Here is a 24,443-nt window from a genome sequence, read left to right on the forward strand (position 1 = left end):
CCTTAAAAAACACTTCAATTTCGGAAGGGGGTGAGATCTAGAGAGCCACAAGAAGGATGAGTAATGCTTCTAGTGGAAATTTTAAACCTTTTAGTCTCATTGCGTTGATCTGTTGGACTGGGAACCTTTGCATTGTGTCTCCAGTCTTTCTCGGTCTGTAACTGGGATAGTCTCGAGCCACCAGTTGCCGATGTGAAACGTTACAACTCAATGACTCCTTTTTCTTGTCTTCCTGCAGGAATGTTCCTGGCTGACATGATTGAAAAGTACTTTGTCTCACCCACCTTATTCAGGGTGATCCGTCTGGCTCGTATTGGCAGAATCTTGCGTCTCATCAAGGGAGCAAAGGGAATCAGAACTTTGTTGTTCGCCCTCATGATGTCGCTCCCGGCCTTGTTCAACATCGGACTGCTGCTGTTCCTGGTCATGTTCATCTTCTCCATCTTTGGCATGTCTAACTTCGGCTACGTGAAACACGGATCTGGGATCGACGACATGTACAACTTCGAGACATTCGGCAACAGCATGATCATCCTGTTCATGATCACGACGTCGGCTGGCTGGGACGGCCTGCTGCTGCCCATCCTGAACTACCCTCCAGACTGTGACCCTCTGCTGGAGAACTCTGGCACTCCTGCCACAGGAAACTGTGGAAATCCCTCTGTGGGCATTTTCTTCTTTGTGATGTACATCATCATTTCTTTTCTGATCGTGGTCAACATGTACATCGCCATCATTTTGGAGAACTTCAGCGTGGCCACAGAGGAGAGCGCTGACCCGCTAAGCGAGGACGACTTTGAGACCTTTTATGAGATATGGGAGAAGTTTGACCCGGACGCATCGCAGTTTATCACCTATGCCAAACTTTCAGACTTTGCTGATGCCCTAGAACACCCTCTGCGGGTTCCCAAGCCGAACACAATCGAACTGATTGCCATGGACATGCCCATGGTGAGTGGAGATCGGATCCACTGTCTGGACATTCTTTTCGCCTTCACAAAGCGGGTGCTGGGCGACAGTGGCGAGCTGGACATGTTGAGGCAGCAAATGGAGGAGCGTTTTGTGGCGGCAAATCCCTCCAAGGTCTCCTACGAACCAATTACGACCACCCTACGGCGCAAGCAAGAGGACGTGTCCTCCAGGATCATCCAGAGAGCCTACCGCTCCCACCTGGCCCGGCGAGGTTTCGTATGTAAGCGCAAACCAGCCAACAACAAAGTAGAAAACAGCGGAAACAATCAGGAGCAGGAAAAAGAAGGAACTCCGTCAACTGCCTCCCTTCCCTCTTATGACAGTGTTACCAAGCCTGACCACGAAAAAGAAGAGGACAACGAGGGCAGAGGAGGGAGGAAAGAGAAGGGAAGAAACCAAAAAGACATCAGGGAATCCAAATGCTAGAGCTTGGATTAATTACCACCGTAATAACACTAATAGTAATCTACACAGATGTACAGATTATTTCATTTGCAACTCCTTTACTTTTGTTTACAGACTTCATTCAGCGAAGCTGCTCTGTCTCTTACAGCTTAAAGGCTTTTGGATCTTCTATCTAAAAACAATCATATTCAGCGTGTTGGATCGTCTCTTGAACGAGACACAACTAAAGATGAATAGCTCACACGCAACATTGAAGCCACACACTTGAAAGCAAATGAAATATTCCTATGGAAGACTGTATTAGCCAGAGAAGGATTGATCGAGATTGAGATTTGGGATTTTAAAACCACCCACCGTTCTGTCCGGTCACCGACCACAGACAGAGGAGCATTGTGACTCTGTACAAGCAGGAGCGACCAAGGAGTGAACAACTCAAACGACACAGAGCATACTTATTTTTGTGTTTAAATAATCTTATGATGTTCAGTTGAGCAGCAAAACTACACACAAAAAAAGAACAATCTTTACTGTTTTCCCCACGCCGCCTAACTCTTCTTCCCATTTTAACTTTGTTGTACCAACGTCAACGTTTTTTTACATGGGCCTTCACACCAATTGGTTTTCGGTCTGTTTATAATGGGGTCAATTTTGGCCAAGGGCTTACATGTACTCAGAAAGGTTTCCAGACAAATACATTAATAATTGTGCTTGTTCAATGCATAGAAATGACTTGCATGATGGCATGTTTTGATCAGAATCTTGCATGAATTATCATAGTCCACAAGACACTAATACTCGGGCCGTGCCAGTGGCTTAATGGTGTGACTGAGGTCCAAAATTGAAGGTTTGGTATTCAAGGAGCTGTCGAATTGTAGGTTCATCAAACATCACATCTCACTTAGTTTCAAAAGGGTTCCCTCTACAGACAGATGGATGGAAACGTAAGTCAGTGAAATCTCCACGATTGCAGCTGCTCTTGATATGATCAAACGTGTGTTCCAAGAAATAATTATTTAGACTCTGACTTATATTGCCTGGTGGGCAAAAGTTTTTAGTTTTTTTTTTCATTTAAATGCAACATTGTAATGTTCATTTGCCTTTAGATACGACTGAGTGGAGTGTTTCTCTGAGGGTGGTTGGAGATCCTGGAAAGCATTTTAATATATTTACTGGCATGTTTCTCTCTTCTTAATGTAAGTTTAGCTGCTTACTTTCATAAGCTGTTCAAGCCATCTCCTGCTTTGAGTGATAGACACGAGGGTGGCGAGGAGAGGGAGCACATTCCAGATAATGCGGATGTAAACTCTCCTCGGTTTGGTCTTTGACGAGGAATCACTGGATCGATGTTAAGAACAATGTTTGTGGAGATGCCAAAGAGATCTGCCTTGTTCTATCCCACGATGCCCTAAGAGTGGGCGATGAAGTTTGCCTTGCCCATTCTGTTCTGTCGCTGTCACGTCTCCGCAGGGAGGCCATAGAAACGTATGCAATGCTTGAAAAATCCATCCCTTTTTCTCAGGAGATACTATAGATGTACTATGAGCTCTGCAACAAAATGCAAGTGAATGTGACAGATGTATTACCCAAATTACGTTTTACTATTTTTGTCATGCCTCATGTTGATGGACAATGATCTCGGCTGGCAGCCGCCCGGTCAGGGGTCTGTTGGAAGCCTTCTGCTTTTTATGCTTAGAATCAATAGGGCTGGATTGCATCACAAAGACACGGCAACGTTTGGTTTGCTTGTTACGCCTCTTTCTATGATAGACATTTTGTGCTTCAACCATTACGGAATGTTCTCGCCGTTTCATTTCTCCAGACTCAATATCATTTAGCAGGAAACACTGTGAGGAGAGGCAGTTTCAGCGGCCCTGGGTTCTCGATTAACCACTGAGATGCGTTGGGGGGGCGATGTTAGCATCAGCGCTACTTCCTAGTGATGTCACAACCCCTCATGTGTTCACAAATTGTACGATGCAGGTGCTGCATGACATCTCCAAAATCGGTGAACCAAATAAACCTCTAAAAAAAAGCTAGTGCCGCCCATTTCCTTCAAGATCAGTGTAGTTTAAGAAAAAAAGGATTATATACATACATATGAATATATAAACATCCATTCGGTTTAAAAAAAAAAGAAAAAAAAAAGTTTTAAGCTTTGTTCTTCAAGGCACAAAATGTAAGAATGGACTTTTTAAGAAGCTATAGATGATGTAATATATTTGATTTAAATGGCATGTGTAGTTTTTTTGTAAATACGGGATTAAAAGAAACTACAGCTATTAATCTAACACAAAATATGATTAACCTTAACTAGAATGGCTTCCAGCTGACACTGCTGTCACTCTTGTAAGAATGACGTTATGTTAGGTGGAGTAGAGTCACTTTTTACAAAGAGTGGGAGTACGCTGAAGAATATGTATTAAATTGTATTTAAGACTGTATAAACAAACATATGCAGGTCTATGTGAGATATATTATATATATATTCCTTCAATTGATATATGTATAGTATATATCTACATGTGTGACGCTCCTGTCCACCCCTGAGGTCAAACTAGAACCACAGGGTGAAACTGATCATGCTTCTGTCTTTGTGCGGTGGGTTCAGACTAATCAGAACTCTGGCGCCCCCTGGACTTGTGCACACTGGGCACCTGCATGGTGGCTGCTTGCTGAGAATTGTGGAGCCTGAGAGGATTGCACTACCAGCATACCCTTTTGTACATGTGCGACGATGTCTTGACCCCCCCTTTCTTATATCGTACCCTCAAGACAAACTCACAGCCTTTTGCAGGCGACTCATTTTTCAGCGCTAACTTCCTCCATGTTTTCTTTCTAACACAATACTTGGTGTTCTCCGTGTGCTGTCACCTTCCGTAATATATATATCTAATGATTATGTTGTCTCCAGGTCTGCGTGTCGCTCGAACAACCCAATATTCCCTTGATGATCAAAGTTGTGTTTGAGAAAATCAAATCCATCAAATAATGAGCTGTTTTTAAAAGAAAAAAATGCTACTTTGTTCTCATGACCAATTAAATGATGACAAAGGAAGACAAAAGGAAGAAACAACAAGTCTTACATCAAGTATCTGTCAGTTGTGATGGGTAGGATTGTCTATTTAGTCTCCATCGTTGAGTCTGAAGTTGAAAGTATATTTCTCAATGTTTTTTTTAATTCCCTTGAAAATGGCCATCTTTTAACCCGAGCTATGAGTTTCACTTCTTCGTTTCTGTTTTCTTTTTTAACAGGCAACCTCCAATATTATAAACAGGTGATGCAACACATTGGCATTATTTATGAATCTTGGCTTGAATAACTTAAGAATATTTGTTCCCGTTTTATAAACGTTCTAACAAAATGTTTTCCACATGTACATGTTTCAGTTTAATTCGTGTCCGGTCACTGGTGTGTTCTGTTTTTTCACTTGTCCTGTGAATCAGCTTATTTTTTCTGCTTTTTTCTCTTTTGATCCTCAACTGAATATCAGACAAGCGACTTGATCCGCAGACCTGTTAGCAGTCTGTGTGTTTGTTTATGGTGCAATATCTCTAAACGGCACGTGCCTTTTTAGCTTTCTATCTGTCAGTAAAGCAATGAGGACCTCAACATCAGTGGGAGTGAACCCCTAAAAAGGACCACGACTGTAACGATAAGCGAAGATGTAAAGTGAAACTCGCCGCCTAGCTTAGACCGCGTGGGCTAACATCTGGTGGAGTCACGTATGGTACAAGTGCTCTCTCTGTGTTCTGTTTACTAGCGGCTGCGCTGGTAAAGGGGACAGCTTGCCTTCTGTTTTACGACCTGTTCATTTCTACTGTTGGTATCTGAGGCCATGTTTTGTAGCATGACAGAGTTTTTTCTTTTTTTTTTCTTTTCTTTGCTGACAACGGACTGAAAAAAAGATGAAACTTTTCAGTCATTATTAGTTGCCACTAATGCAGTCAGAGAGAGGACATGTGTTGCACAAGCACATGAGACAATTCAACAAGAAACAGTGAAAGAATGTCTTTATTTGAGCACGAATCTATTTCCAAACAATAAAGCAGCCTTACGATAAACTCCTGGTGGTGTGTTTTTTTTTCGTCGAGGCGACATCAAGGACAGTCCTCACTTTAGGAGCCCACTATTGTTGTTGGGTAAACCTTGCTTTGAGCAACTAGTTCAATGAAATCCTACAACCTTTTAAAGCCAAGAGAGTTATCTTCTGAGCTCTGGAAAATAAGACTAATTTCATGAATTTCCTCAGATCATCAGTAGTTTAAAGTATTCTCATAGCAGCCTTCTGCATTAAACCCAGCAAAATTTTTACAGGCAGAAACCTGGTGCAGAACCAGACTTTTAATCCAACTGATTGGGAGGTAGAAGAGAGAAAGATAAGAATCTGACTCACTCTGATGCAGAAATGTATGACTACGTATTTAAAACTAGTTTTGTCATCACCATAAATGATTGTTATGGAATAAGTAGAGATTAAAGATGTCTACGTTCCTTGACAATGCTTTATGTTCAATATACAGTACAGTCTTTTGAGGGTTTGAATGATCTTTATTAACAAATCACTTGTTCTCTTGACATAATTTGTACAAGGGAATAAATATTTCAACAGTGTGAAGTAATTTCTAAGAACAGCCTAATGTTTCTGGTCTGTTCACGTTGTAAAGCTTCGCAGCCAAACACGTACAAGGCAGTATGGTTTCTGAACTGTACATAATTCAAAATGTACACTTGAAAATGAGTACAAAACAGCTATGAGTGGAGAATGTCTTCAAGTGTTTGTGTAACTAACCCTGGCTATTAAGATTGAGCTGAAACCTAACAGACAGGTCTTAGAACAAGCATCTGTGTTTCTAAATTCTAATTTTATCACTAAATATTGACCCGGTTGGTAATATTTCACGGAATTATTTGGTAAAAAAGTTGTATTTTCCATAACAGCCACACTTCAAGTGATGGGGCACCTGATACAGGGAATCATTTCAATTATTCTCCATCATTATTCTTGTATTTCATTGATGGTGCTGATCCAGTCACCAGATGTTGAACCTGCACGATGACATCACAATTAATGATCTGGTTTCACCAAACTTCATGCGACGACGCATGTGAGTGAGATGACGATGTTTGGTCGTTCTACGACTGTGTGTGCATGTGCATGCGTGAAGGCGCACAGTGAGTGAGGGCAGGGTGGGTTTGAGGATATGGGGAAACGGGGTGGGGCGCCAACAGCCACAGACAGCACTGCAGTGCAGATAGATTAAGTAGCCTGTGCTGAGTCAGCATTTCCCCACAGACACAGACCGGAGCAGACGCCTCCACACAGCAAGAAGCTAACTCGTCTCCACACACACACACATACACACACCCGCTTCATTTTCATTGAATGTACTTTAATTTCAGCTGGCACTTAAAACTAAGAAAACTTAACTTAACTAAATAAATTCTTCTTTTTCTTCTTTTTGAGTTGAATGAGCAAAATGCACCAGACTAAACCTTGAATTCCACTGGATCCATATTCGTTACATCTCTGTCCACAAGCATCTCCACTTTGGGGACAGCAAAGTAAAGGTTCTAGCTAGAGAGAGAAGAGATTGTTTGCAAGAGGAGTGAAAGAAGCCATCTTCACTAGGCTGAATCCTTCTCTCACCAGTGGTTGGGATCTCAGGCATAACCTCTCCGCCACTTATAATTCAGTGCTGAGTTCTCTCCCTAGGAATGTCTCTAAGGAACCCCAACTGGGATCATGTGATGGCCACACCTTATGGACAGTAAGAGCACCCTCCCTATGTTTCTCTGTATCTGCATCAGCCTTTCGAATGAGAGGTGAAATGTCTTCCTAGAACCTGAGTAACCATAACCTGGACAAACGAGAACCTACACTAACGGATTCCAAAAATACAATCCCTGCTTTATTTAGCAAAGAGGGTAAAGACTCTTGGAGCAAAATACTTTTGCTGCCAATCACATCATCAATAAAGACAGACAGAGGGCCTTTCTTGTGTGTCGTCGACCTACAGTTTAATGCGGAACCTGCTCGGTCCAAACAAGCAAAATGTTAAACTTACCAGGAGCTTGTAAACCTGCTTAAAATAATGTTGACCTTAAGCCAAGGGAAGCGGTACAGGTTTCATTCAAGAAGTCACATGTCTGATGAATTGGTGATGGTTACTTTTGATGTGTAAAGTTTCCACTCGGTATATGTCCATCCATTATGAGATGGCGTAAGCAATCCACTATAATCATGGACATCTCTCCAAGGAAGGGATTGCAATTATGAAGACACTTTGCAAAAGATGTTAAGGGACAGAATCATCTGTGGAAGCAACAATACTGGATTCGGAGACGAATATTGGCTGAAATTTTGAGCCTCACAGCTAAATGTTTCAAGTTACACACAGGTTAACGTGCAGAAGTGCAAATTCATGTCTTCTTCACTGGTTTCTTTTGAATTCCTGCATCCAGGATCTCTGGCTCTCTGTTGCTACCAAAGAAATTCCAAACCAGGATAACCTTGTAACCTGTTGACGGTAAACCCTCACACTGTAGAAATGTCACTCAATCACAAAAGTGTTGCTTTTGAACTTAATACATGGTGTAGTTTAACTGTTGTGACAGAAAAGTCAATACAATTGACAACTTATACAGGGGAGCCTGTGAATGTTATTGGAACAGCAGTATTATTATATACTTATAATACAATACAATCATCCAAAGGTTAAAGTTCCCATTGCTGTGGTATAAGGGATGATCCTTACTTCCTTAGACGGGGCCAAAGTTTGGAAACAATCAAGGGAACTGCATGTCAAGTGTAAAACCAAAAAGACCAGAGAATAGGAAAGACATGTATCTGAATAAAATGAAATTCAGCATGTGCTCCGTAAACACAAGGAAGTGTTCATGGATGAATTGGGGACGTTAAGAGGTACCAAAGCGATCATCTATTTTAAAGACAACCGAGTTCCCGGTTTGATTCCCTACATAATCCAAGCAAAGGTGAATGCAGAAATGGATAGACTGGTACAAGAAGGAATCATCAGAAAGGGCGTCTACGGTGGGACCTATATTGAAAGTGTGGAGACTACAAGCTAACTGTAAACACTGTCTTTACTCGAACAATATAAGATTCCTGGTGAAGATGACCTTTTTGCTGCTTTGGCTGGTGGAAGAAACACAACTGGACATGACACCAACTGGACACTTACCAACGAATCCTCCTAGATGACGAGTCTAAGAAATAACGGCATACCATGGAAGGAATACCATTTTGTCGCAGTATATTTGGATGACATATTGGTGAGTGGAGCAGATCATCTGAACAATGGGGAGTTGGTGTTAACAAGGTTGAAGGAAGCAGGGAATTATTTAAAAATAAAATAATACACCATCCTTCAATTCCTTTCCTCCTTGTTTTGTACCTGAGTTGGACGCAAAGGGCCTTTATCCGGTGGTAAAGAAAGTAATAATAATAATAATAATAATAATACATTTAATTTAAATGTGCCTTTCCTTGCACTCAAGGTCACCATACATAGGCTACATACATAAAACATTTAAAACACAGCAATAAAATATGTATATATAAAAAGTAGCAGACAAGGGTAGAGGATATTAATAGCCATTCATGAAGCTACTGCACCTAGAAATGTCCCAGAACTGAAAGCACAGTAGCAAGATTTGGCAGAACTTATTATAATAAATTCAACAATCCCAAGTAGGCTGTCATGGTTGGTTAACATACCGTACGTTTTGGTGCATTACTCAGCTGATAAGGAATGAATACAGTCATGTAATGCGTCACCATATGGTGCTAGTGCTGTGTTGTCGCTTGTGATTGGTGATAAAGTGAGAGTGTTTTTATGTCACGCACCTTACAACCAGCTGGAAGAAAATATTCTCAACAAGACATAGAAGCTTCGGCAGAAATATTTGGTGTTGAGAAGTTTCATAAATACTTGTACTGGCGTCCTTTCTAACATCCAAACGAATCAGAATCCACTGATCTACCTCTTTAATGAGAAGAAAATAGAAAAGTGAGAAAATGGAAACCTGGAAAGCTAATTATATCATATTGTCACATAGCCTTTTTTTTAAGGATGGCCAGCTGAGTTTTAAGTTTGGTTGAAGCCATACTATCAGAAGAGGAATGATCAGTTCACAGTTCTCTTCTGGTGTGATGGATGGTTGTGTCCTCTGAGGATCTGGAGCCATAATACCTGAGAGAGGAAAGAATAATCGGTTAAAGGGCAACTAATGTGAAACTCACTCACATGTTTGAAATGTTGAAGACTTCCTCTCCAAGATGCAGTAAGTCCCTCATCATGACCATGTTTTGAACTTGTTACTTTATAAAGTTCTCCCCCATCTGAAATCTCGGTGAACAAGAGGTTACGAGAGTTGAGTTCATTATGACGTAATGATGGCTTCACTCCGCCTCCAGCCAGCTGTAGTCACGCCCGCTTTGTTTATACAGTTCCATGGATTTGGAGACTTCCGGGATTGATAAACCGGGATGACAAACCTTGATGTTTGACCAATCACAGCAGAGTTGGTGCGGTAAACAAGATTTTATCTCCAGAAAAACGTGTGTGTTTTCAGTGGCACACTTCCCCAGATTCTCTTAATGGATGCACCGTTGAATCCCTGTGAGTGTCCATTAATGCAGACTATGCGGGGCCCTTCATCGGAGACATGTTCTTGATTATAGTGGATGATCACTCAAGATGGATGGGTATCAGGGACTTGCGGTCAGGGAAGTCAGGTGAGGCAGAGCCTTTTTAAATACGCAGTCCATCACCAAATGTGTTGATATATGCAATTGACGCGCCGTATCTCTGAATGTCAGCAATATAATGCTCACAGATACCTTTATTCGCCTTGATTTTCCACAGCCTGGATGATGTCTTTAACCATTAAAGTGCAATGTTCGTAAGGGTATTATTTAGTTTTGAGGATCGGAAATACAACCGCAATGAAAAAGCAAAGTTGGAGTCACATGCTAATGAGCCTCCACAAACTACTTCAAATCTCCATTGAGAGACTTTTATAACTCAAGGAAATAAGGTGGACTTTTACAACAAAGTAACAGAGGTTTGTGTAGCGAAGGAAAGGAGCATGGACTTTATCTAAAAATAAAATGAAGACCAGAAAAGGTTCAATTTCAATCTAATAAAAAAGAGATAAGACTAAGAAAAATACAATAGAATATTTTAAAACTACATTTTGGCCTTAAATAAAATACAATTTGATTTTCTCACCCAATTAATACTCAATATTTATCTCTTTTTTTTTCAGTCAATTATGGAGGTTACAGATTTTAAATACATTGATAATTAAAATTTAATATTTCAGCTATAACTTGTATGTCAATGTCAAAGATGACAGGTTTATAAAGCTATAAATAAATATTCTGGCACAATCGAATACTTCCATATATCTATAGGATGTGGACTTATATCCCACAAAATATCACAACAATTCAATATAGACTTTTTGAGACATTGTCAAAGATTGACAGGTTTATGCTATTCACGTCAAAAGTAACCATTCATTTAAAAAACGATTTAATTTATTATTTCTTCAAAGGTTTATATTGAATTGTTGTGATATTTTGTGGGATACTAGACTAGATCCTCTAGATGACGCCTATGACAGTAAGTAAGTAAGTAAGTAATTTTTATTTGTATAGTCATCGATTGTAACTTTGACAATGCCATAAAAGAGTCAATCTTATATTTTAATTATTAATTCCTCTATAATTCTACATTTAGTATTGTGACATGTTATGTCTGACAATCTTAATCTAAGTTTGTTTAAAGAAAACAATATATATATATAATTCAACAATAATAATGTAATGACGATAATAATAAGAATAATGAACATGGATGATAAAAAAGATTAACAGATGTGGATCTTAAACAGTAAAGAGTATAACCCTGATAGTAAAGGATTACAAAGCAGACAGAACGTTGTGCTGATGTGTGCTCTTAATTTGAAAGCTGGAAGTTTATTTCCTCCTTCTGAATTACGTTTTGGTAATTGACCTAGATGAAAACTCTCCAGATTTAAGTGTGACTCATGAGTGAAGAATCCCGAGCAACTGTTCGGGGTAGACAACGTTTATTATCATTAAAAAAATAAATATAGACTATTAAATGTCAAGTGTGGCGTGTTTTGCGAGAATGGGTCGAATTGCGTGACTATCACAATCAAATAAATTATTTCAATTTTATTTTAAAGTGTTTTATCATAACAAAGTTATCTCAAGACACTTTACAGTTTAAGTAAGACCATAGTGAAGAAAGGAAAAACAGATCCCAGCATAGAATAGTATAGAATGAGACTGAGCATGAGACTTGGCTGCTCTGGCGGATCTATTTTTCTTTAGTCGAATATAGTCTCACTTAAACTGTAAAGTGTCATAAATTCATCATGATTTGCCACTTTAAATGGGAGGAAAAATGAATTGAATTAAAGACCTTTTATTATACCTGTAATAGTAATATGTATTATTATTGTAATAAATAATAATAACTTACTATATTGAGTTCTACAACAAGGTTATTCAAAGATAAATAAACGAGTGTTGTTATAGAAGAAGTCCAGTAGGTGGCAGTAGGGGATTGCCGCGCGAGAGACTTCTTCTGGTGGTTATTGTTTCCACTCATGACGTATGTTCCTGTTTTGAATCTATGTGAATTTGAAACACGAGAATTATAGGAAGGTATGTAGTACGATGTAGTTTTAACCACAACACGGATGACATTTAGTAACGTGTCAACTGCATTAATTCTTTCTTTCATTCATTTATTGATGCGTTTAGAGCAGTTTAGCAAATTTGCAAATTTGATTTGCAAATTACGTTTAAATGTATGATTTCTTGCATTATGTGGCTGCTCCAGGTGATATTTCACACTTTAGCCACTTGTACTTGATATCTGCATTGAACTAATGAAAGCTTTTATTGTATTATTTGACTAGGATTCTTTCTGTGTGATGTACAATAATTACCAGTAGGTGGCGATGTCGTGCATCAATTTTGGTATCAGCAACATGAGGCTACTGACATCTCCAATAATGTCAGGAGTGAAATTGTTACTACGTTAGGAAATATATTTTGATTTGTATTTACTCTATGTATTATCATTGTTATCTACATTAAGGATGTGTGTTTGTTGATTGGATTGGGTTTTTTATTTTTAGTTCAAGTTGAAATACCAAAAACTGTTTATCCCACACTTGTTTTCTAGTGCTTTTGTTGATATTTAAGAGCTGATAGCTTGACATTTTCCATCAATAGTTTTAAGCAAAACAGTGACTTGACACAGACATACTTTACTAGACACAGTTACTCATTGATTGATAACCATTGAATTGAAAGTATTGATGGAATAATGTTTTATTTAAAGTATGTTAATCTGACAAGATAATATTCAGTATGAACTATTAAATTAAGTTTTTAAACTAACTGAAAATGTGAAATGTTGCCTTTTATAAAAACTTAAATGTACGCGATATAATCGTGAATTTAAGTTGAATTCACTTGCTATTATGAGAAGAGATGGAATCATTCTGGATAAAAGTGTACAGCAGGTAATGAGGGAATAATCAGTTCTTGAATGGTTTCATATATATCTTTATACTAACTTTGGTGGAACAAAAAGACAATTCAAGCACTTTTGGTATGGCATCTTCATTTCCATGACACAACAACAGTCTTGAGTGAGGTAGACTAGAACAGATCAAGAGGTTGAAGCTGTGATAATGAGACATAAATACTTCCATGTTCTCAAATTGAGGTAGAAATGGTTACAGAGAATGCACATGATACAACAAAAGTACAGGTGTATTACAAAGATAACACTGAATTTGTAATTCCCTTGAACACTTTCATGCTCCACATATCAATGAATCAAAGTAACGTCAAAATACTGTTTGTCAGCAGCAATGTAAAGAAGAGTAACACACTTGGGGTAAACATTTAGAATTATACCTTTTTTTTAAATCAGATTTCACCGTTTGTCCTCGGAAGTCTATCATGTGATCTGGACTGATGCCGAGAAGGAAACCACGCTCAGCAGAACATATTCAGCTACTGTGTGTTACCACAGTGACAGTATATGTATATATATATATATGTCTTAAGAGGGAGGAATAAACTTGATAAACACTTGTTTATAATAGGTGGCCATTTTGAACCCAGCAATGCCAAAACTAAACTGCAGTTTCCTCATTCTCTGACTCTTAGCGACAACTTCCGAGGCACAAATCATCGAGGGTGTTGACGCACTGAAAAGCAAAAAAAACAAAAACAAAAATTGGCTTGAACTGATAAGGTCTGAGGGTCCGACACGTGTGTGAGAACCTTGTTAAGACATAGAATCGACAACAACGCCCGTTTGTCCTGATATGTCTTTGATCGCTTGCTTTCTCCCACCCTAACTACGAACACTAACAATTTAAATGTCACTCATCATCTCCAACCAAAACAACCTATAAGAGAATTACATCTATACATGAAGAAAATATGTTTTTTTTTTGTATATTTAAAAGCATCGTCAATGTACATTATGGCATGTTTGTCCTTTAAAAAAATCTGAATTACATTCAACATTTCAGGCCTTAGTATAACAAACGTTAGTTCCCAGAGATAATATGTTCGTGTGCATGTGTCTCCAAAAATCTCCTATCAAGTTCATCAATACCCCACGATGTGTGCATGTGTGTGTGTATATGTGTGTATATGTGCGTGTCCATGAAAGGCCTTAGAAATTCATACTGTCCCTGAAAAGTTCAGAGTATCTGCCGCCGCTTCATTCTTATCTAGCGCCCCCCCCTCCCCATCCCCCACCCCAAATCCCACCCCAAAAAAAACCAAAAAACACCCAAAGGGATTAATATACATTCTTATTTCATCATTCCGAGGTAACAATATTCTTCCTGAGTATTTAATAATACAAGTACTGCGCTTGTCGGGCGCAAAAGACAAAAGAAAGAATCTTAAAACAAACTCCAGACAGACACACCTCCCTGCAGAATGCCTGTATCACCGCAATAGTCCAGTTTGAGATGTTGCATTCGATAAACAAAAGTTAATTTACATGCCGAGAGTGACCTTGTGAACAGGTCCAGATAATCTACTGTAAATGTGTGCATTTGAAAGTCATTTTTTTTCTTTGTATCTTTCTGGACTGCTGAAGAGGGTTGAGCGTCACATGTGTTTGTGCCCAGTTCAAGAAAACAGGGAAGAGAGGAGGAAAGGGTCGAGGGAGAACATTCATGTCTGAAAGCAGGATCGCCAGAACCAGCATGTCAGCAGTGATTGTGCTGATTACAGCTGAAAGCTAATCTCACATTTATTGCTTTACTTTCTGTTTTTTGGTCTGAGATGATTCCATCTTCATTGTTGGGCAGAAATATATTGCAGTCAAAAAAGCCTTTACACCATCGACGGCCACATGCTTGTATAACTAAGCCGTCTTCCATAGCTGCCACAAGGCGGCGCTGCTGCCATAGTAGCAGGGAGGAAATAAATATTTATCCTGAGAGAAACCGACACTCATCCGAGCTGACTGTCTTCATGTCTTAATGCAGATGCAGATGATGATCTAAGACTGCACCTGCCGATCTTTGGAAAACAAACACAAAGATATATAAAAAGAGGCACAACTCTTTCCCTTTGTTGTGCCCATTTTTCGTTCAAAAAGAGAAATTATCAACAGATGTAAAGTCACAGAGTGGGTAGATACTGTGTTATGCTTCCTCCCGTGTCGTCAGCGGCCTCCGCTCGGGTCGTCGGACCGCGTGTGCGACGCAGGAATCTTCATGGACATTCTTGGCTGATGTGGAAAGTTGTGCTCACTTTCTCCTGCCAGGCCTGAGGGTGGACTGTAGTTTCCTGTTCCACCATAGGGCGGAGTCATGAGGGGCTTTCCTGCTTTGTAGGCCTGCGTGTCGGAGCTGCTCATGTCGTAGCTGTTGCCGTGCCCGTTACCTTTGCTGAGTCCGTTCCCGTACTTCCTGTAGCGTGGCCCCTCGCCGTCCACTCCCTCCTGACCCTCCTCTTCCATCTCGAAGGCTTTACGTTTTTGGGACAACCCGGTGTCCGCACCTCCTCCAAGGCCGTGAGCGGGATAGCTGTAGTTGCCCCCCACCATGGTGGGTCTAGGGGCAAGAGGAGTTGGGGCACTAATGCCAGATGGTAGATAGGAGGCACTGGGGTGACTGTAGCCAGGAGCCAGGCTAGTTTGGGGGTAACAGCCGGGCGGGTAGTTGTACACTGGAGTGCTGGCGCCGTAGCTGGGAACTAGAGTCGGGGTGCCTTGCAGAGAATGAAGAGGGTTGGGTGGAAGTGCTGAGCCGGGCTGGGAGCAGTACCCTGAGGACAGATATGTGCTGTTGTATGCGGAGGGGTACTCCTGAGATGATGGTGCACTGCAAGAGCCGGCGCCACTGTAGCCCACTTCAGAAGCCAAGTTACTGCTAACGACTGTTACACTTCCCGTCGCCGGGATACCCACGGATCCAGGTCCTACTTTTGCACTGGCCAGGGAGTCCAATCCCGGGTAACACTCGATTCCCTGGCTGAGCGACCAGGGCTCGGACTCTGTCTTCAAGAAGGGTCCCGGCTCGGAGTAGGCCCCGGCAGGCGGGCGATCGTACGACAGCTCCAGCCCTGAATACTTCTCTGCGTAGCGCTTGAGGAGCGACGATGCTGTGAGGGCCGATATGTCATCGCTGGCCCAAGGGTAACCGGAAGGGGCATAGCCGCGGCGGGCAGCCGCCGCATAGTGTTCGTGTTTGTGGGAGGTCGGGGGCGAGGTTGTGGAGGTGACGTCCAGGTGCTGCTCAGGCCACTGAGATAAGGGGGCGGTGTGCTCCGGAGACCAGTGCATCTTCAACAGACCTGCCGGGGAACAAGAAAAGTTAGAGGATCATGGGGTGACACATTATCTCCTGAACGGAGTTTAACTCCAGTTTGCAAGGCTCAGTAGGAAGTCAAAAGTCCTGCTTTACAATCATCCCTCCTCATAATCGCCCTGGCCGGCGAGCGCTTGTCAGCACCGGCCTGAGCTCTTCTGCACAGTCACATCCATGCAGGGGACGGCCACGCTAATCTGTATGTGGAGCTGCCAACATAGCCCCCAGCCTGGTTTCCACGGCGATAAGCCTCTATCAACCTGCGCTCTGCCCGCTGCCTTTGCCTCCCGCACATTGGGACCATTGTTGTCTCTTAGAGAGTCTCTTAGTCCACAAAGCTACCCCCACTGAGCGTGTGATCTAATTTGGCCCAAACCTCAGGGGTGTGCTGGACAGAGAGGGAAAGGGGGTGGGTACAACTCATGAGGGGGGGCACAGCGGTTTCCACACAACACTGTGGTCACACTCTCACAAATAGTACAACAATTGTGGCCATTAATTCAACAGCGGAAGAAGAATCATGCATTGTGTTTGGGACTGATCATTTAAACGGTCAGTTTTGAGTTTTGATTGGCTTTTCTGGGCCTTTTTGAACTGGTATTAGGGCTGACATTCCAGACATTGCAGAGTATTATTAAAGTGTCCGAGGCCACAGGCCAGAGTCTGAGGGTTCCCTGCAACACTAGAACAAAGCATCAAATTGCTCGGATATTCTTGCAAAATGCTAAATGATTCCGGTTTCTAACTAAAGTAATCTGTGGTGCACGGATCTCTGCCGGAAGAAATGGTTTAATTTTACATCCAATAATTCAACAAAGAAAACTCTTTATTTTATATTTAACTTAATGAGGTCTACGGTTGAAATCTGACTCACAAGCAAATATATTCACAAACTGTCTCCTCACTTATACTAGCTTGCGGGTCACATGTCCTGCAGGACCACCAGATGGGATTCTAAACGGTCCACATGTTCATCCCTAAATTAAATGATCCTTCAACCCAATAATCCGACTGATCCAATCCAGGGATCGTCGCACTCTCAAGCAGCACAGGCTCCACCCTGGGTATGAAACATCCCTGAGCTCTGGGGAATTCAGCTGCAAAACAAACACTGCTGAAAGAAAACTTTTTCACTTCTCTTACTTTGTTATTTACTAACCTATTTTCTTTCAATTAAATATCCGCTAATGACAATGTTTGAGGTTTAATGATCCATGACAGTGCTGAAAGCCTATTTAGTTTAAATACCGAAAAGTAGTAAAAATGATATTTTAAAAGCAGAAAACGTACCATACACTGAAGCTTTACAATCATTTGTATATACTCGGCAGTCACACACAAACTGATTATCTATTTTAGTTGTTGATAAAGTCCTATGTACTAAGATCCACCTCAGAATGTGAACAATAACTATCCCCTATTTTAAGTCGGTCAAGTTGCTTATTTCCTGGAGAGGGTGCAGACTCTCACACAAAATAGCAGATAGCATGATTTATAATATATATATATGTATGTTTCCAGATTGATGAAAAGCTGACACCTTTCCTCCATTTGTCAGGAGCTGCAACATTTCCAGAGAGACCTTCATCTTTGGTGAAATGTTCAGTTTTGTTGAAACTATTAATCATTCACCCGGTTTATAAAGAATGTGTAAATTAACAACATCTAGAAAACAAAGTAGGTCTGGAAGTACTGTTTGTAAAGTAAGTTGGACGTAAACTTGCACCAAAATACAGCAAATTATATTAAAAATCAAAATCTAAAGTGCTGATTTAACGCATCTTTTAATGATTAAAGTCATAACTTGGGAGTACACAAATAAACTACATAACCAAAACTTTCATTGTATATAATAAAAAATAACAATCGTAGCAGAAAAGAAAGATTTTCACTCTAACATTGATTGGTTTCAGATAATAATGGGTAAAATGTTATTTTTCCTTCTATTACCAAGAATGAACGCATGACTGAATTTGTCGACTGTGTGTTTGAAAGCAGGAAAACTGGTAAACGTATTTACACACATATCCGAGTTACTTACTGGTCATGACGCCGGCTGCCCGGCAAGTGCCACTTTGCTCTCAATCTACTCCTCCTCTTAGCCCGGCACCACCAGATGGTCCATAATCTACCCAACACATATTGGACCCTCAATAATCTGTTGTGTTAGAAAATCCTCATCGAAAATTCAGCAAAAGAATGTTGAAACTTATCGAATGGATCTCCCGGAGATCAGACCACGGACGAGTGCACTCGAGGGTCTGCACTGGTTTAAGGGCCAGTCTGTGACAACCAGACTAATGAAGGATTAGATGATTGAAGGCTTATGCTAGTGTCAGCGCTGTCAGTCGCAATCAGACTGAAGTTTCCTGGTCAACACACACCGCCCGGAATACGACGTCCAGGACTATATCTGAAACTCTGAACATCACTTCGGTATATTGGTTTTTAAATGATTGTGGGCATCTTCTGGGGGGGTGTACAACTCAAGTGGGGGTTGAAGTTTTAAGAGGGATGAGTGCAGCAAACCTCTACTCTACTCTACACCCCTCCACTCTTCACCATGCTTGGCTTACCACGAGACAAAGATGAGAGCTAAGCCGGCTTGGTGCTCTTCAGCTTTCTTTAATCACTTTGATGATCATACTGTCGTACAGCAGCGGTGTCGACCCCCAGCGTGTTGTTGCACAGTTTCACCTCACTTTAGAGCGACAACAAAACCATCACCGATGTAACATTTACAGTTTAGCTTTTATTTATTTGAATTACTTTTTTTTTATTATTTCTTAGAACATAGCTGCTCTTATCACCTGAACAATCTTACAAATTTCCAAACTAAACGTTTGTAGACTTTAGTGTGTATCGCAAACACTTCTCAGGTTATATCGGTTGTACATAACACTCTAGTTGATGAATATGAACTTTTCCAAAAAATCTGCACGAAACAATTAAGCCAAGATTTTACAAAGATGTTTGCAGAGAGGACAAAATCAATAAGAAGAAGAACAATGAAAGTAGATCCTCCCAGAAGATCCACTTACTTGTGTAGATGACACTATTTGGATGCCAGGTTAAGGTAAGGTAAGGTAAAACTTTATTGATATTGAAATTGTTTACATTTGTTTATTTTTTTTCAACATCTGTACAAGGTGTTATTTAAGTATTAAAAAAAAATCTTCCACCTTGAAAATGACAATTTCTGTCCTGCTGACATACAGAGAGCTCCATTTACTATCAGTGACACCTCGGCACACACTTCAGTTCAGTTTATTTTAAAAGGACAACACAATTACATATATCCAAAATTAAACTGATCAAATCAGCCTGTGCAGCTCCAGTTTAGGATGTTCACCGATTAAAAAAGGGAACGATGCAGGAGAAATTTACGTTGACGTATTAATGTTTCGTTCTTGTCTTTCAACATTGATTCAATATAAGACTTTTTTGTTTTTTTTGTCGACACGATGGAAAGAAATCGCACGTCAACATTATCTCGACCCCATTCCAAAGGTTTATAGATTGACGCCGCCAGATAGAGACCTCTCTGTTGACTCACATCAGGGCGGGTTTGTCCAGTTCCCCCGATCTCTTCTAAGCAGCTAAATGAGTTACTCAGCTACTATTTATATTGTTATCCCCTAGATTTGAACACACAATGCGTGACTCAGAGTGAAAGACCTTGCTTAGTCAATGTTTTATTGAAGATAAATCATACAAACGTGCATCACAATAGTATTTAAAAAAAATTAAGTACCTTTGTTTATCAACACATAGTATTATATTCCTAAATATACATTGATATCTTTAGATTTCTATTCTACTAACACGGGATTGGATAGTTAAATGTCTTTTTTTAAAAATATTAATTTGAATGTATTAAAGAACAATATTCCTGTTACAAAAAATATATATATAATTAAAAATATATATAACTTCACCCCATTATATTCAATGAAAAAGTAATATTAGTTGCAAGAAACGATTCGTGTTAAAGCAGGATTCAATGGATTCACACTGATTTCAGATATTAATATGTTTTTATTTGAGCCGTGTGCATGTGTTAAAACTTCCCTCTATTTGTGATTTCGACGGTGGGTCTGTGGTCCCGGAAGAAATCCAAAACATCCAGGGAGGGGCACTAGTAAATACCCGAGCCATCGATCAAATGGAGAGAGAGGGGGGGGGAGAGAGCTGCCTCTGTAAGAGAGACTCATTTCTCTAGCGAGACATTTGAGACGTCCACTGTTGTCATATGATTTCCACAGATTATGCAAGTCATGCAAGTTGCTGTGCATCAGGCTGCTGGGACGTGCGTGGCCAGTTTGAGTCATTAGGGGTTAATTAGATGAAAGTGGACATGGGGGAAGGGGCTAAGTCAGATAGAATTTTTTGGGGAGGGAGGGGGTTGTTGCTGGACATCAGATGCGGCTGCTCTCCTTGGAACTGTTGTTTTTAGTTCAGACGGTCTTAAAATAGTTGCAAAATCTGCTGACACGACGCCGTCCGTGACCAAAGTTTACCACGGTTTAACGGAGCTTCAGCTGGTCAACGCATAGAGCGACTTTTGGTCATCGCTAGGGATGAGTCAAGCTGCTGGAATGTCAGGAATCTAACCTGAGATCTATTTACAAAGCACATCTCCTCTAAAAACGCTCCCACTCTCTTCCAGAAGCAGCAAAGCAGCCGCGCAGGAAAAGGATCGTCCACACGATTATTCGGTGATTCGTATAAGTTTAGAGTTCATTCACACTACGTGTGGAAATCAATGTGGCGGGAGTAAAAAAACATGCGATGAATGAGTGACCGGCAGCGGTGGGAGGTTGGACGCAACTTCTTTGGTGAATGAAAGTTGTTACGTAGGCGGTGATCAGAGGCTAAAAAATTTAGCGACTGAAAAGAATGAGAGGACACTTTCCCTTCCCCCCCAGTTGCTGCAGGCCAGTCCACCAGCCTGTATGCTGTCAGCCCAGAGATACTTTATCATATCTGATGCTTTTTTTTCGCCCACAGGTCAGCAGCGAAACACAGCTGAAGATCCAACCGGCTCGAACGTCATCAAAAAATTCCTCTTTTTATCCGTTTCATTCTTGTGCGCGGTAGTAAAGTCAGAGCTATGTCCGAGCCTGTGTGGTCAGTTGCACCCATCCCCCAACTCCCTTTAGGTCTCTCTCTCTCGTACACATACATGTGGCAGGGGCCGGCCCGGCCCCCTCTCTTGCTTATTGTGTCCACTCATATATCAGGCTGCAGCTGACCAGTGTCCTCTCCATCTGCCCTTCACTTCGCTGCCACCGTCAATTGACCAGTCTTTACCCACGTATCTAATGAGGATCTAAAGGTGTGCTCGCGTTTGCTTAACAAGCTCTTGCGACGACAATGGAGGGCCTAACATGTGTGTGTGTGTGTAGGCGGAGGCTCGTGTTATGAGTCCTACTATAAAAGCCCTAATGACTGGCTGTTGACAGCGACTTTACTAACGATCCGGCTTTCATTCACAGAAATGCCTCACCACGGGAACTAAAGGTGACACAATGTTCCTTCACACAACCCAATGGTGTGCTGTTGCATGCTGGTCCAGAAAGTGTGGGGCTTTCGTTTCGAAGCAGCCACGGCGGTTCGATAACAGCCCAAACAAACAAGCAAGTCAAAGTCTAAAAAATCTGCCAAGAGGCTGTGAGTCGTTGAGAAGAAGGAATGTGACGGATGCGTGTTAGTAAAAACTTCTCTAAAAAAAAACCTCTCCCTCTGCCTCTCAGCGTCCAGAGCAGCCCTGTGACCTGATGGAATTTTAAAATGCATGTAGAAGTAAATCCCTGTTGCATTATTCCAATCAGGTTAGTGTCGTAATCCTGTTAAAGCTCAGTCTAATCAATAGCCGAGTCAATCAATAGAAGCATATTCATCAGGCCGGATAGCAACCTCTCATGCATGATTAGTGCACGTACATGAGCCCGGCGTCGTTCCGGTGTCAAACTCAATCACACAAGGGGCAAAAAAACAAACATTTTTCATGATGAAATGTTTATTCACCAAACTGCAGCCGGAAAAACATGAGCCGGACTTTGATATTGTTAAATCTGAATTATCTGTTTTGTCTTCTGTATCTTATCATTAACATGCATATTATTATTATTAAAGTCTTTGCATAAAACACACAGACAATCTCTGTTTCTTAAGTCATCTTAAACACTGACATCTTCACGGGTCGCCACATCAACATGAACATTCATCCGCTTTGATTTTGAGTCAACCATCTGGTCGACCACATAAAAAGATTTGGTGGTAAAGTTTGAATAAAAAGAGATTATCTCTGATGAAAAATGTTATTTTTTTGGTCAAAGCTTGATCATAAAATGACAAGAATTTATTTGTTTACTCAATTCCTTGTTGTTGTTTTATCCTTAACTTCTTAATGCTTAAATAAATATTATTTACAAATTACATTTTTCAATTCAAAATATTTAGAAAAATTCTGTGTCACTGATCCACCATTTTGACATTCCACTAACTTTAGATCCCCCAGAAGGTCGACCTACTTGTGTAGATGACACTGTTTGGATGCCAGGTTGCATAAACTACATTTTTTCAACTCAATCTAATAAACAATCTGGTATTTGTACCTTTTTAAAGGAGACTTCTGGTGGTCTTGGTCTCATATGTTCTTCAATCATCAAAACTATTCTCCTTTAAAATCTCGATTAAAAGGGAAACAATTTTTAGTTACAACCTGTGAAATGGGACGGTGTTCATGGGGCCCCGGAGGCAGAACAGAAGCTAAACACTTTCTGTGAAATTCCTAGACATAAACCTGCTAAAGCCATTAGCCTTCTACACAGGACTCCCCTGTAAGCTGAGACTGCCCCGAACGGGGTCTTCGTAAAGTTGACCCGAGCGAAAGGCAAATAAGTTGCGACTTACTGTAAGGGGTGACAGGACTGAGCATTCTGCAGTCCTGGCCCCAGAGTTGAGAGGGGTGGACCGGGGCTCCTAAAGGGGGTGTTAGCGAGGGCCCAGCTGCATGCTGTGGGGCCTCTCTGGACTTGTGTTTCCCCCGGTCGTGTGGCTGCTCGTTGGGCTAGTGATGGGCCTCCTGCATCCGTTCATGGTTCAGCTCACTCCTCAACGCCGGCCGCCACCTAAGGAGCGCACATGCCAGGGTCAGCGCCGTCACAGCGACACATGGTGAGGAGGTTGCCAACACAAGACTCAAGTTTTCAGTTTTACTTAACGCACCATTGCAATGAAACCATGTCTCAACAATGTTTCTTCATTATTCAATTAATCTACAATTTCTTAGATGGGATAGCCCAACACGGAGGTCTTTTCTCAGCAAAAAAAAAAACACACAGCACTGTCACTGGCTCTGCATAAGTTCTCAGAGTTTGAACAACATTTGAGCAGAAATGAAAGCATGGCATTGCACCGACACAAATGATATCATATATTACATTTGGGAATACAGGAACTCACTTGTTTGAAATAATGAAGACATCAAGAGAACTCTCACATGATTCATTAAACATGTTTGCACACATTCCAAACAGCAGGACCAAAACACACAGGGAATTCTAAATGCAGGGGGTGATATGACTGACCTGCTCATTCCTGAATCTTGCAGAAGATCTTCTTGAAGATTGGAAAAATAGTCCACACAGAGTCAAAAAATCAAAATCTACGAGGGGAGAACCGATGAATGTGTGTGAAGCTTGCACTCTGTACTGGGACCATTGCTTTCTCTCCACACTCCCTCACCCTCCAGCTCCCTCCCACCTGCCCTCCCTCCTCTCTCTCCCTTTCCTAGTTGACAACAGAGCAGCACACACATCCCCTCCCCCAACTTCACCTCCCCTCCCCCTCCTTATCCATCTCTTTTGTTAAAACTATTTCAGCAGGAAGGGACAGAGAGGGAAAAAGTGACCAATCATGCCATGTCAGAGAAAAAGCCAGTTTTCCCCTGTGGTGTGTGTGTGTGTGTGAATATGCTATCAATGTGTGTGTGTGTGCGTGCATGTGTGTGTGCACGCCCGGTTCTGATTCCTGCTCTATGATGAATGTCTTACGGGACACACTCGGCTGGAAAATACTGAATTTTCCCCTTTGCTGATCACATGAGAAGTTCAGTTATTGTCAATGACTCTTATTGATC

General features: G+C 41.1%; 2 protein-coding genes across 8 annotated transcripts in view; one reads left to right on the plus strand and one right to left on the minus strand.

Annotated features, from left to right (window-relative positions):
• Nucleotides 1-5,439, plus strand: part of LOC148070424 (sodium channel protein type 8 subunit alpha-like) — a 43,349-nt gene extending 37,910 nt beyond the window's left edge. For all 7 annotated transcript variants that reach the window (XM_087800398.1, XM_087800400.1, XM_087800402.1 and 4 more), the window contains one exon: nucleotides 239-5,439. In XM_087800398.1, coding sequence (XP_087656524.1) covers nucleotides 239-1,398 — 1,160 coding nt within the window. In that variant the 3' untranslated portion in view covers nucleotides 1,399-5,439. The remainder of the gene's footprint in view (nucleotides 1-238) is intronic.
• A 7,615-nt stretch (nucleotides 5,440-13,054) lies between these two features.
• Nucleotides 13,055-24,003, minus strand: LOC148070425 (fidgetin-like protein 2). Its single transcript, XM_087801484.1, has 3 exons — nucleotides 23,893-24,003; nucleotides 23,216-23,433; nucleotides 13,055-16,283 (listed from the first exon to the last, which is right to left on the minus strand). Exons 2-3 carry the CDS (start codon nucleotides 23,238-23,240, stop codon nucleotides 15,151-15,153), a joined length of 1,158 nt encoding a protein of 385 aa, XP_087657610.1. The 5' UTR covers nucleotides 23,241-23,433; nucleotides 23,893-24,003; the 3' UTR covers nucleotides 13,055-15,150.
• Between the last annotated feature and the right edge of the window lie 440 nt (nucleotides 24,004-24,443).

The sequence above is a fragment of the Callionymus lyra genome, chromosome 10, assembly GCF_982586985.1.
Source record: "Callionymus lyra chromosome 10, fCalLyr1.hap1.1, whole genome shotgun sequence".
Classification (NCBI taxonomy): domain Eukaryota; kingdom Metazoa; phylum Chordata; class Actinopteri; order Syngnathiformes; family Callionymidae; genus Callionymus; species Callionymus lyra.